The sequence below is a fragment of the Thalassophryne amazonica genome, chromosome 22 (assembly GCF_902500255.1).
Source record: "Thalassophryne amazonica chromosome 22, fThaAma1.1, whole genome shotgun sequence".
Lineage (NCBI taxonomy): Eukaryota > Metazoa > Chordata > Actinopteri > Batrachoidiformes > Batrachoididae > Thalassophryne > Thalassophryne amazonica.
Genome location: NC_047124.1, coordinates 32,341,097 through 32,354,698, shown reverse-complemented (window position 1 = coordinate 32,354,698; position 13,602 = coordinate 32,341,097). Strand labels below are relative to the sequence as shown.

At 42.1% G+C, this 13,602-nt stretch overlaps 1 protein-coding gene and 1 long non-coding RNA gene across 2 annotated transcripts in view; one reads left to right on the top strand and one right to left on the bottom strand.

The window, feature by feature from the left end:
• Positions 1-13,602, bottom strand: part of plxna4 (plexin A4) — a 658,913-nt gene that overhangs the window by 145,472 nt on the left and 499,839 nt on the right. Inside the window, exons 10-11 of the mRNA XM_034163939.1 lie at positions 1,776-1,976; positions 1,072-1,168 (exon numbers count right to left, since the gene is read on the bottom strand). Coding sequence (XP_034019830.1) covers positions 1,072-1,168; positions 1,776-1,976 — 298 coding nt within the window. The remainder of the gene's footprint in view (positions 1-1,071; positions 1,169-1,775; positions 1,977-13,602) is intronic.
• LOC117504477 overlaps positions 1-13,602 on the top strand; it is a 757,689-nt gene that overhangs the window by 613,594 nt on the left and 130,493 nt on the right. The window lies entirely within an intron of this gene.

Genomic DNA, 13,602 nt, shown 5'->3' with positions numbered 1-13,602 from the left:
TAGTGTCGCCTCTGCTTGCCCACTGCACATTTAACATATCTCCATGGCAACGGGCCAGCCATTTTCTTTTTTAATTGCCATTAGACGCGTGTGCTATCTGTCCGTCAAATGATGCCTCAGGAGCTGCTTCCTCTGCAGGCAAACAAAAGCAGGAGGAGGATCCTGCACCTCCAGGATCGCTCTCTGTCTACAACTTTTGCTCCTTTGATTTATACTCGCGTGTGCACAATCGCAAATGGCATGCAAACAGTGCCTTCGAGCATCGTGTTATGTAGGCATATCACCGGCACTTTAACAATAGCTTTGTTGCGCTGCGTTCGCCTGCCTGTGCTTAAAGTGAGTTGTTTTCCTGTCAGGGAACTACAACCCCCAGCGTGATGCTGCTTTCCTGCCTCGGCACAGTTCGCTCACGGGGGCTGAGTGCCAGTGGCCGTACGGAATCAAGCAGTTGAATGCTTAAAAATTCAGCACTGAGCTGTCGGCTCACATACGCAACACGCACACGAGAGCTGGACGGGGGAATACGTGAGAGGAACGCTGGCATTTCATTCACTGTTAATTATTAGACACCGGCTGGTTGTTCTGTTCATTGTATCCCGGTGCTTTGCCAGAAGTGCCATTCTGACACTGATAATTAAGGGAACAGCCGCGCCAAAGTCCCAGAGAGGTGTTGACAAAGCAAAATAAGAGAAACGGCTGAAGATATATCTGAGTGCAGATGCGAAAATGGAATTCAGAGGTGGACAGCTGGAGACAGAGAGAATGAAAGAGACAAGGTGAGGAGGAGAGAAAGGTGCAACAAGAACGTGCAAGAAAGAACAAGGTAAAGTTAACCACTACACTTGGCAATATGAGGGGTAGGATGCTGCACCTCACCACACCGCCCGCCTGTTGCCATGGAGACTGGCTCTAAGGGCAACAATAGGGAGGCAGCAGCTTTACTCTGCGTTTGTGAGAGTTTATGAGACGACTGCATGTTGCAGTAAAGCCGCATATTCTCCGATAAAGACCTGGTGCACAACTCTCGCACACTTTCACCGCACTCGACACATGCCTGTGCTTCACGCTCACCTTTGTTATGTGCAGGGTTGTCAATGCTGAAATCGCCGTTCCAGATGACGGTCAGCTCCACGGCGAGACTGCTCATCTCCATCCCATCGTAGGAATACTGTCACCATGGCAACCAGAGAAGTACAGAGAGGGAGAGACCAAGAGAGGAGAAGCAGTTGAGCTACTTTACATCAGCTTGTTTCAAGAAGTTGCAATTCTCCCGTGAATGTGAGGCGCATCATCAACAAGTGGTTGGGAAGATTATTTTTCATTTCGGTTGTGCGGTTCTCACCGCGTGGAAGGTTGGCAATGTGATCCTAATTTTCCACAAAATTACAGTTTCTTTCATGCACTGCTCAATCACAGTACAATATTTGGATTGTGGTGATTACATGCACTGATCTCGCAGACATCTCTGCGCGTGAGCAACGACATACTCACACGGAGTGATGAAGACAGACAGGAAGATGAGATGTTATTGTATCAACAGATGATTAGCATCGAGATCAGCAGAAAGCCCTTTTCATGCCAGTCCTCCACTGCTGTCAGTGTGTTATTCAGGCCGTGAATGGTGCATGATTGCTGGGATGACGTGTGCGTCTGCATTCAAACTGCGTGAATTTGTGTGTGGGTTTGATCCGTGGTGCTACCTCACAGATGATGACCAGTAAAAACACACGGTGACCCAGCAAAGCCCCGTTTCCCCCCCCAAGTCCCCTTCATACCGATGTGTTCTGACACTGCACAGAGGAGCTGTTGAAGCGCAGCGCTGGAACCCGGTGTTCCACTCCCTGAATGGTCAGCAGACACTCGTAACCCCTCTGACCAGACTGGGGCTGGGGGAGGTTCTTGGCCCGCAACGTGATGGGCTTCACCACATTGACCGGCACCAGGATCCGCTCAGCAGGCAACAACTGGGGACATTCCTGGGGACAAAAGGACAGAGAAGGTTAGTGAGGGTAACTCAATTTACTAGTGTATATTCTATGGACCAATGTACACTGCGTGCACCAGTGTACAATATGTGCACCAAAGTACAATATGTGCACCAAGGTACACTGAATGCACCTATGCACAATGGGTGCACCAAAGTACAATATGTGCACAAATGTACATTGCATGCACCAAAGTACATTGTGTGCACCAAGGTACACTGCATGCGCCAAAGTACATTGCATGTACCAAAGTTCATTGTGTGCACCAAGGTACACTGCATGCACCTATGCACAATGGGTGCACCAAAGTACAATATGTGCACAAATGTACATTGCATGTACCAAAGTTCATTGTGTGCACCAAGGTACACTGCATGCACCTATGCACAATGGGTGCACCAAAGTACAATATGTGCACAAATGTACATTGCATGCACCAAAGTACATTGTGTGCACCAAGGTACACTGCATGCGCCAAAGTACATTGCATGTACCAAAGTTCATTGTGTGCACCAAGGTACACTGCATGCACCTATGCACAATGGGTGCACCAAAATACAATATGTGTACAATGTACGCTGTATGCACCAAAGTACAATGGGTGCACAAATGTACACTGCATGCACCAGTGTACATTCCATGCACCAGTTTACACTGAATGCACTAATGTATTTTTCATGCACCAATGTACAATAGGTGCACAATAAATAGAGAATTATTGGATCTTGTCTTCAAGCAGTGGTACAGGAAAAAGTCTACATCATTCAAAAATACCATGATTTGTATGGAGAACAATCCTCCATCACGTGCATCCACTGCATGGCCGAGTCAGCAAAGGCCTCAAAGATGACAGAATAAAGACATGGCCCCCTTCCTCACCTAACTGAGAACTTGTGGGCCTTTCTTAGATGTGAGCTTTACAGTGAGGAGAAACAATGCACCTCTTCGAACAGCATTTGGGAGTCTGTGGTTGACTGTCAACTGATCAAGAAACTGACAGAATCCATGGATGGAAGGCTCGTGGTAGTTATTGAAAAGCCTGGTGACTATCTGTCAGAAGTGTTAATTTTGAGTTGTTTATTTGTTATACCTACTCTAATGAATGAAAAACAAGTGTGATGGGAAAATTTAAGTTTTTCATTTGTAGCATAATGATTCTGCAAACTAATAGTTGATTTACGATTGTGCACATAAATATTCCTGTGAGAAAGACCAAACTCACTTTTCCTAAAAGTAATGAGTTTTGAGGTTTATTAATGTTTTGGATTGACTGAGACACTGGATTTGTTCAACAAAACAATTAATCCTTTTTAACAGAGTGTTTCCCTGTGGACAGGAACTCAGCAGCAACACATGTGCACACCACAGAGTGTGCTGTTTCTAGATGGACATGGATGGAGAAGTGAACAGTGAATTTATGCAGGAAGCTCCCAGCCTGTGGTGTGTAAAATAAGAATTTTTAAATTCCAAAAACAAGGAAGATGAGCAAATAAATGTGGCTGGCAACATATTGGATGTTATTTGAAAAAAAAAATTACAATAAAAACAGTATTATATTTTTTGTAGTTTACATTAGATGTTTTAATCAGCTCTTAAATTTTGACTTTGTGCATTATTGTAGTGGTAATAGTAGTAGTGTCAATAATAATAATTATTATGACAAATACACTTTTTTGGTGTACAAGTTGCACTGGTGTATAAGATGTACGACATCAAAGAATAAAAAAAACAAGATAACAACAACCATAACATACTCTGAACAATACGGTATTTATCCTAATTGTCAGAAAAATTGGAGTTTCCAACAAATTCATGCACATGTGATTCCTCCTTCACGCCATCTGTACGATCTCATAGAGCAAACTCAATATATTTGAAATAGAATTTCCCCCAAATAATCACTATTCCAGTAATAAAACTCACTGAATTTTTGTCAAACACAACTGCAATAAAATCGAAATAAAAAACTGATTAAAACACAAAGTAAATTTAGCAAAAAATCAAATGGGGATACACCTTTAAATAATGTGATTCAATTTGTTTAACTGAATAATATTGTCACTGCAGTATTTCAGTGTTTACTATTTAAAAAATACTGATACTATGACAATATTGTGATGTGATAATAACACAGTAGCTCGATTCATGTTGGAGGGAGGAAAAAATGACATCACCAATGGATCCAAAATAAAGTTGATTTCTGGCTGTCAATACAAAACATGAATAATAGACAAAGATAGAAGGAGAGAGCGAGAAAAAGACATAGAGTGAGAGAAAGAGAGAGAGATGAGTCAATTAGCAATTGGAGATCTATAATTAACAGCCAATCAATTCAGGTGTGGGCAGAGGAATAAATATAGAGCACCTATAATAGACTCCGTGAAGACAGAAGGAGGAGGGGACAAGCAGGGAAGAGATAAACAGATAAAAGAAGAGGACAAAAAGGACAAGGCAAAGAAAGCAAAGGGAGTAGGTGTGTGACTGACGGGTCGGCGAGGAAGGTGAGGAGCACCTAATGGAGGGTAAAGATAGAAATAAAGAACAGCACTTCCACAAGTACTTTGCAAACTTTCATGTTTCGCTGAAGTGTGGTGGAAAGACAGAAGGCAAATCAAGGGGGGGGCAGGAAGAGAACAGAGCAACTTTTAGAGAAAAAAAATACCATTAAGCGTATGTGACAGGAGGAGATTTAACATGTCAAAGAAAACGAAGGAGTGAGGGTGAAAAGAAGGAGAGCAGATAAGGTGTGCGCCCACACGGATGGAGCTCAGGTGGGGTGGGGGGGCACGCAGAACCGGGCGATAACACTTGTTTGAAGTTCATTAAAAGCTACTTGATTGGGTTAGGCTGAATGAGTGAGTGGATGACTGCACGGAGAGAGAGAGAGAGATCAACGCTCCGTGACACTATTCACAAAGTCATTATAGATAAATGACACACGGGGCGAGCCAGTTCAGCACTGGAGGAGGCCGACGCGTGCGTGTTTGCTCTTCCACATCTCATTATGCTAAGAACGTGGGGTCGTGTTTGGAGAACGAAAACGAGTGGGAGAGGCACAATCCATTTTTAATCGCGCCACTTCCAGTTAATACACTCGAACAAAAGGGACAATAAATTTGATCTGTGTCGTGGAAATGAAGGCGCGGCAAAGATCACAGACACAAGAGGTGACTGTGCACAAATAGCTGGAGCCAAACTAGCAACATGCTAACCGAAGTCACTACAAAACTGCAGTAACACACTGTGAGGTTTAGTTGTCTTGGGAGGATATGCAGTGCCCATGATTTTTTGGTGAGTGGAAAGGGGAAATTTTGGACAGTATATAGTCCAGGTCATAGGGGGTGGTGGCCAAGCAGTTAAGTGCACTTGTTTCTAGTGCAGAAGGTTCCCAGTTCAAGGCCACTCCTACCCATTCTCCATGTAATGTGGAGTTGCGTCAGGAAGGGTATCCGGTGAAAATCTGCCAAATCAACATACAGATCCACCTTGGATATTCTCTGGCAACCTTGAGTGAAACAAGGGAGAATCCAAAGCAAAAGGAACCACAAAGGAAACACCTTTGGTCCGAGGTGGTAACTACTCAAGCAACCAACAGGTCCATCCCAATCTCAAAAAATAACCCTCTATCTGCCACTACCAGGTGAACCGTGGGCATCTCCTTGGCCTTCGCCTGTTCCAGGGGCCCTCAACACTGAGGCACCCAAGTCACCCTTCATTTGGTGCAAAATTAGTCAAGTGGAATTTAAGGATCCTCCAAAGAGACAGAGTACCAAAGATATCATCCCTGGTTAGTCTCCAAATCCTGCAACCATACAAGAAGACTGGAACCAAGAGCCCTTAAGAACTGGACAGCCTTTATCCAGGACAGGTCTGCTCCTTACTGAGGTTCTGAAGTGCTGCAATCAGGGTATGATGGGTACTGTGGAAGCTGAGGGTGCTATGGGACCAGATCAGCCGGAAAGGTGATGTTGTTGAGAACCTCAGGCTAAAATATAGGATTTGAAATAGCAAATGTCAGTGTCCTAATGGGGCTGTAGTTGTAAAAGTAAGTCCCCTCAGCTAGTCCCTTGTTTTGGGTTCACCACAACAGATCCGAGGTGGACCTCCATGTTGATTTGGCACAGGTTTTACACCGGATGCCCTTCCTGATGCAACTCCACATTACATGGAAAATGCGCAAGGGTGGGATTTGAACCCGTACTTCCTGATTGGAAACAAGCGCACTTAACCGCTTGGCCCCCCCACCCGTGCAACCTTACATACTAGCCTCCTAGTTGGGCTATAGTTGGACTACTGAATGTCTTGGGTGGGCAACAGCCACATTAAGCCCCATCCCAGAGTAACTGATGATTATAAGGCAGATCCCTCAAATCAAAGGCAGACAGCCTTTGATGTGTCACCTCCCTGAGGTTTTTGCCTTTTTTTTTTTTTTTTTTTTTTAACAGCTGTCCTCCAAATAACGATCCGGGCCTCGCACGTACACGTTTATTCAAAGTCATAAAGCAGTCCGCAGTCCTCATTAGCTCTGTGATTATGGCATGAACGACACCCCCCCCGTCCAACCCCCACACTCGCACCACGGCTCACTGTCAGCAACACTGACGGTCTGTTTAAACGCACCATAATTCTTAACAATTTATTAATTTTGAAGGAACATGCTACATAAATGTAAATACATTTTATCAGCTTGCTTCATTGAAAATGAAAAAAATATGTGATCTGCATGTGCACCCAACACGAATGAAATAAACATCTAATACAAGCAACAGTGGCCTTGATGACTTCAGAAATGAAAAAAGTTCATTTCAAGATATTTGCATCAACAACCATACCTGCTCCTAATTCTACCATGCAAGTGATAACATTAGTCCCTCCAGCAAGCCCATACATATCCAGCAGGGGGTAGACAAGGTATGTAGCATATTACATAAACAATACAAAGTTGATTTTTGTATTGATCAGATGCAACAAAGTTCATAGGATTTTAATCAGTTTATCCTCATGATACATGGTTTTAATATGGAAATGTACAAAGTGACAGCATTTATAATTTTTGAGTTGTGAAGGGTGACTGAAAGGTTTTGAGCCTCAGTGGGTGCAATGTTGCAGACACAATAGTTCAGTGAAGTGAGTTGGGGAGTTTAAGTTTGGCAAAATGGACAAAGCTGGTGGGTGTGCTGGGATTCATTAGCTCATGAAAAAAGGAATGTCTCCAAAGGAGATCTATGAGGACATGGTAATGACATTAGGGAAGGATGCCCTGTACCATCCATGCAGCAGAGAAGGTGATCAACTGCAATCTGCCATCCCTACAGGACCTATACACCTCCAGGGCCCTTAGGCAAGCAAGGAAGATATTGGCCGATCCCTCTCACCCAGGACACAAACTTTTTGTTACCCTCCCCTCTGGCAGACGGCTGAGGTCCAGCAGGAGTAAAACCTCAAGACACAAAAACAGCTTATTTCTGTCTGCAGCTAAACTTATAAATAATGCCAGAGATCCCCATTTACCCTGCCTCCCCTTTTTTTTATTATTGTTGTTTATGCACAAATGACACCCGATCAAATTAGTTGTATGTGAGAACTTACTTGGCAATAAATTTGATTCTGATTCTTATGCTACATTTAAACACTGGTCAGCTGAATTCAGGATGGGCGGAATAAGTGTTGAAGATGAAGCACAATCAGGAAGACCTAGAACTGTCACCTCAACTGATATGATCCAGAAAGTACATGATGTGGTCCTCCCTGACAGAAGAGTGAGTGTCACATAACCAGTACTGTAGACATTTCTCCACAGAAAATTCATTCATTTCTGACACCAGAACTGGGAATGACAAAACTCTCAGCACAGTTCCAAGGCTTCTCATGGCCATTCAGAAATGCACAAGGTTCCAGATGTCCAGGGAGAGTCTTCAGCTTTTTGAGGCACATCCGGATAATTTCATGTGATGACTTCTGACAATAGATGAGACCTGCATCCATCACTTCAAAGTGGAGTCCAAACAACAGTTGACAAATATGGATTCTCACCAACCAAAGAAAGCCAAAACTGTCTTCTGCTAAAAAGGTCATGGCTTCTGTCTTCTGGGATGCTGAGGTCATCATCATGGTGGACTATATCTAGAAGTGACGGGTCATATTATCTTTCCCTTTTGTGTCAACTGTGAGACAAAATAAAGCAGAAGCAGTGTAGAATGCTATGATGAGATGTTCTGTTTCACCAGGACACGTTGGACATCACAATGGCTACCATTCATGAATGTGGCTTTGAACTTGTTCCGCACCAACCTTAGTCCCCTGATTTGGCTCCTTTAGACTTCCAAACTTGTTTCCAAACATGAAAAGCCACCTTGCTGGAACTCAGTTTAATACTGACAACGATGTCATGTCTGCAGTGGATGACTTCCTAGAGTTCCAGGATAAGACCTTCTATGAGAACGTTAAGGTACTGCAGCAACAATGGAAAAATATGTGGCTCCATGTTGAAAAATAAAGCATTACTTTAATTCAGTTGTGGTTTTTTCTTGGTTGGGCTCAAAACCTGTCAATCACCCCTTGTATCATGCTGTCAATCTAGAGGCAATGGACTTATTCAGTCACTGAATTTATATGGTTAAAAAAAGCCAAAGCTGAACAATAATTTGTTACTGGTCAGATATATTCATGGAAAATATGTGTCAGTTTAAAATATCATAACCCACGATATCCCATTACTTTTACAAACTCCTTTTGGTTCTGATATCTGTCATTGGTAGATTCAAGGACTACAGCACTTTTCCATCTTGCATATGCACAAAGTGCTTGATGCACTTGATACAATGATGCCTCACATTTACTTCTCCAGCCAAGGTCAGTATGTATTTTTATAGATGGGTGGACTGACACAATGCAGGTTAAGTGACTTGTCCAAGGATACAGACAGGTAAGCGTGAGTGTGAGTCAAACCAAGGTCTACATATTGGCAAGTCAGCTGCTTATCCACAGAACTCATCGTTAAAGTTTAAAAAAGTTTAACAAGATAGAAAAAAACATTAAAAATAAAATAAAAATGAAGAAGTGATGTCTGTCAGGAACAAACTGACTTGTGACCAACCACAGGTATAACGCCAACTGACATGTATTATACATGGTATTTTTTTAAGTTTATTGTCAGAAAACAGAAAATAAGTGTATTAAAATGTGTATGGACCCTATAACAACAAGAATCCTAATAAGTCTGTGTGAGAATGAGCCGAATAATGGGATGGAAAAATCACCTTAAAAAGCCAAGGGTTCAGGGGTCCACTCAAGCAGTGTCCCAGTGGGAGGCCCAGGGGAGCAACGTCCCGCTAAAGCTTTTGCATTTTGGGCTTATAAAGGGCCTTCTTTGTCCATATAAATATACCAAATAGCCCGGAATTAACTTAGACCATGATTGTTTTTTTACTTTTTACATACCGTGTTTCCAAAATATTGGACATTCAGGTACTTAAGCTCACAACACCCAAATCATGAGCTCACAACAACATTTACTGAAACTAAAACAGTTATATGTGCATTTCTATCATAGATTTGATTAAAGAATGCTCAGGCAGTAACGTCAAGTCTTCTTTTATTCATCTTGGCCCAGTTGTTGCAAGCTGAGTCAAAGCTGAATGTTTCTGCCTCGTCTCCTTCAATAGAAATCATAAGGAGGTTGTCCAGAGTTTTTTCTTTCAGACAGATTCAGTCGATCATAGTGGAAAAGCCTCTTTGACAGTCTGAAAATATATATTACTTGAAACCTCAGCCTTAGACTGACAGTCTCATCAGAGTGCCTGTGTATTGAGGCACTACAAGTAAATGCATTTAATAAGCTTTTTTTTCAAGATGCTAATCATGTTGTCTACAATCTAAATTTCTTCAAGTCAATAGTATATGAACACCAGGTATAATATAATACCAGAGTAAATTAAAAAGTTATCATATACTGTATTAAACTCTCAAAATACCTGCTGTTGAAATAGGAATTACAGCAATGGTTGAGGCCAGTTTGACCAGGACATCACCTTCTTCACATGGTCAGGGAGTTAGCAAATTTCAACAGAAATTGGGAATTTTCACTTGTAAAATGAGCTACCAGTACCAGTACAATTTCATTGATGAGGAGTTAGCAAACGGTGTGTAGTCACGATCATGTTACTATTGTTAGTTAAGTAAAGTTGTAAAGATATTCAAAGATTAGACCTTCTGGAATCAATAACTTCAAAGTGAATCTATTTTAAATCAACTGACACCTCCTTCCAAATCTTGACATATAGACAATAAACTACAACTGACAAAAAGCTTTTCTCCCCAATACAACCAGAGAGAGGTCATTGATGTGAGTTTGGCTGCACAACAAGCAATAAATAAAAAGTTAGAGATTTTATTCAAATTTATTGGAATGAAAAAAAAAATCCCAAAAATTGCTGTAGTACAACCAGAGGGAGTTCATTGATGTGTGATGTGAGTTTGGCTGCATGACAAGCAAATAAAAAAGATTTTATTCATATTTATTGGAATAAAAAAATCAACAAAAATGATATGTGTTTTTTTTCCTATCCAAGTGTTGTAGTACAACCAGAGGGAGTTCACTGATGTGTTATGGTTGCACTACAAGATATAAAAAGAAAGTTATTGAGATTTTATTAAAATGTATTACAATAAAAAAAATGCCTGAATATATATATATATATATATATATATATATATATATATATATATATATATATATATACGAGGTCTGTCAATAAAGTTACGGTCCTTTTTATTTTTTTCAAAAACTATATGGATTTCATTCATATGTTTTTACGTCAGACATGCTTGAACCCTCGTGCGCATGCGTGAGTTTTTCCACGCCTGTCGGTGACGTCATTTGCCTGTGAGCACTCCTTGTGGGAGGAGTCGTCCAGCCCCTCGTCGGAATTCCTTTGTCTGAGAAGTTGCTGAGAGACTGGCGCTTTGTTTGATCAAAATTTTTCTAAACCTGTGAGACACATCGAAGTGGACACGGTTCGAAAAATTAAGCTGGTTTTCAGTGAAAATTTTAACGGCTGATGAGAGATTTTGAGGTGATTCTGTCGCTTTAAGGACTTTTCACGGTGCGAGACGTCGTGCTGCGCTCTCAGGCGGCATCATCAGCCTGTTCAAGCTGAAAACCTCCACATTTCAGGCTCTATTGATCCAGGACGTCGTGAGAGAACAGAGAAGTTTCAGAAGAAGTCGGTTTCAGCATTTTATCCGGATATTCCACTGTTAAAGGAGATTTTTTTAATGAAAGACGTGCGGACGGGTCCGCGCGTCGGGACGCAGCCGCCGCGACGCTCCGCCACAGGAAAAATACCTCTGTTGAAAGCTTTAAGGACAAGTTGGAACATGTCCTGCCTGTTAAACAATTTCTCATATACTCACTCGACTGAAAGCCATCAAAAGCCGCCTGGATTTTACAAATGGTTATCAACACGGAGGTGTTTTTCCTGTGCCGCTGCACTGCGTCGGCTGCGTCCCGATGCGCGGATCCGTCCGCACGTCTTTCATTAAAAAAATCTCCTTTAACAGTGGAATATCCGGATAAAATGCTGAAACCGACTTCTTCTGAAACGTCTCTGTTCTCTCACGACGTCCTGGATCAACAGAGCCTGAAATGTGGAGGTTTTCAGCTTGAACAGGCTGATGACGCCGCCTGAGAGCGCTGAGCGACGTCTCGCACCGTGAAAAGTCCTTAAAGCGACAGAATCACCTCAAAATCTCTCATCAGCTGTTAAAATTTTCACTGAAAACCAGCTTAATTTTTCGAACCGTGTCCACTTCGATGTGTCTCACAGGTTTAGAAAAAATTTTGATCAAACAAAGCGCCAGTCTCTCAGCAACTTCTCAGACAAAGGAATTCCGACGAGGGGCTGGACGACTCCTCCCACAAGGAGTGCTCACAGGCGAATGACGTCACCGACAGGCGTGGAAAAACTCACGCATGCGCACGAGGGTTCAAGCATGTCTGACGTAAAAACATATGAATGAAATCCATATAGTTTTTGAAAAAAATAAAAAGGACCGTTACTTTATTGACAGCCCTCGTATATATATATATATATATATATATATATATATATTATTATTATTATATTTTACAAGTGTTGTAATACACCCAGAAGGAGCTCATAGATGTGTGATGTGAGTCTGTTTGCAATACAAACCATAAATGTAACATTGAGATTTTGTCAAAGCATTTCCTTTCCCTGTGGTAATTTGCTGATGGTCCCTGAGTTTTTCTTTTCACTGTGGTAATTTGCTGATGGTCCCTGAGTTTTTCTTTTCACTGTGGTAATTTGCTGACGGTCCCTGAGTTTTTCCTTTCACTGTGATAATTTGTTGACAGTCCCTGAGCTGTGGTCTCGCAGCCAGCTGCACGTCAAGATTAATGTAATTCATAAAGAACGCAGGACGTCTCATTTTGGGGGAAACACGGTTTTGGTTGGTTGTAGTTTATCTGTATTACAACGTTTGGAAAGAAGTGTCATTTGATTTAAAACAGCAATTTGCTTTGAAGTTCTTGGCCAACGCAATCTCACTTGAGGGCGGGTGCTAAACGGTTAAAATATGACGCATATGATGCAATAATCCTACATCCAGGGACAGCCCTTGTATGTCCCCATCAGACACATGGCACTTTCTCTGCGTTTTTGGGCAAATTAGGCAACAAATTAAGTGAAGCTGCAAAGAAAAAGTGACGATGTGATGAAAAGCGGACGTGTTGCAGTTTGTTTATGACCCAGAGCTCAAACATGTTGAGGCGGTTGTGCAGGTGAGAAACCGCAGCTGCTGTGGTTAGCTGTGTCAGCTAACACTTACCAACATGACCTCTCCCATTTGCCTCATCTTCCCTTCTCCACTGGGAATTGAAAAAAACTACATTTTTCATGACTACTTTGGTGGTTCAAGCCGAAAACAAAACAGTACATCATCTTTCCATGCAAAGTGATGCTGTGTTTGTGTTGCGCAATGGCAGGCTGTCCCCGGAAGTGGTCAAATCCTGTGATATCACGCAGGGGTTCAAACGAGACTGCGCTGCCCCATTAATTCTGGAATCTATCTTTCCAACTTTACTCAGCAGAGAGGCGCTTGGCATTTGGAGCCGTGCAGTCAAATGGAGACTATTAGTATTTTTATTATTACTTTCCTTTACACGAGGGACAGTATTAGTTTACAAACTGGCAGAGATATTAATGGTCCACTGCACACCACAGAACTGACACGTGCGCTACCCCATGAAAAGTTAATGAACAAATAAAAACTCCAGCGAGAAACGGTGGCTGATCCCACAACAACAGAAAAGAGTCCCGGTGGCGACTTTAATCAGCAGAAAGGTGAGTCAGGATTGACATCTTTAAATGGCTTTGATGGAGGTTGATGAATAAATTGTGGATCCGCTGCTTATGAATCTGAAGCAGTGAGTCCACAATCAACGTAAAGAAGTGATCATTTTCCTGCAACACTCCCTTGAAAACAATGTAACGGCCCAATTGCAGCGTAATTTTTTCAGGCAGCAGCATAACGGGCCTTTACGCTGTTATAACACTAGCAAGAACCCTGTATGACTCAATGTTATTCTGATCCA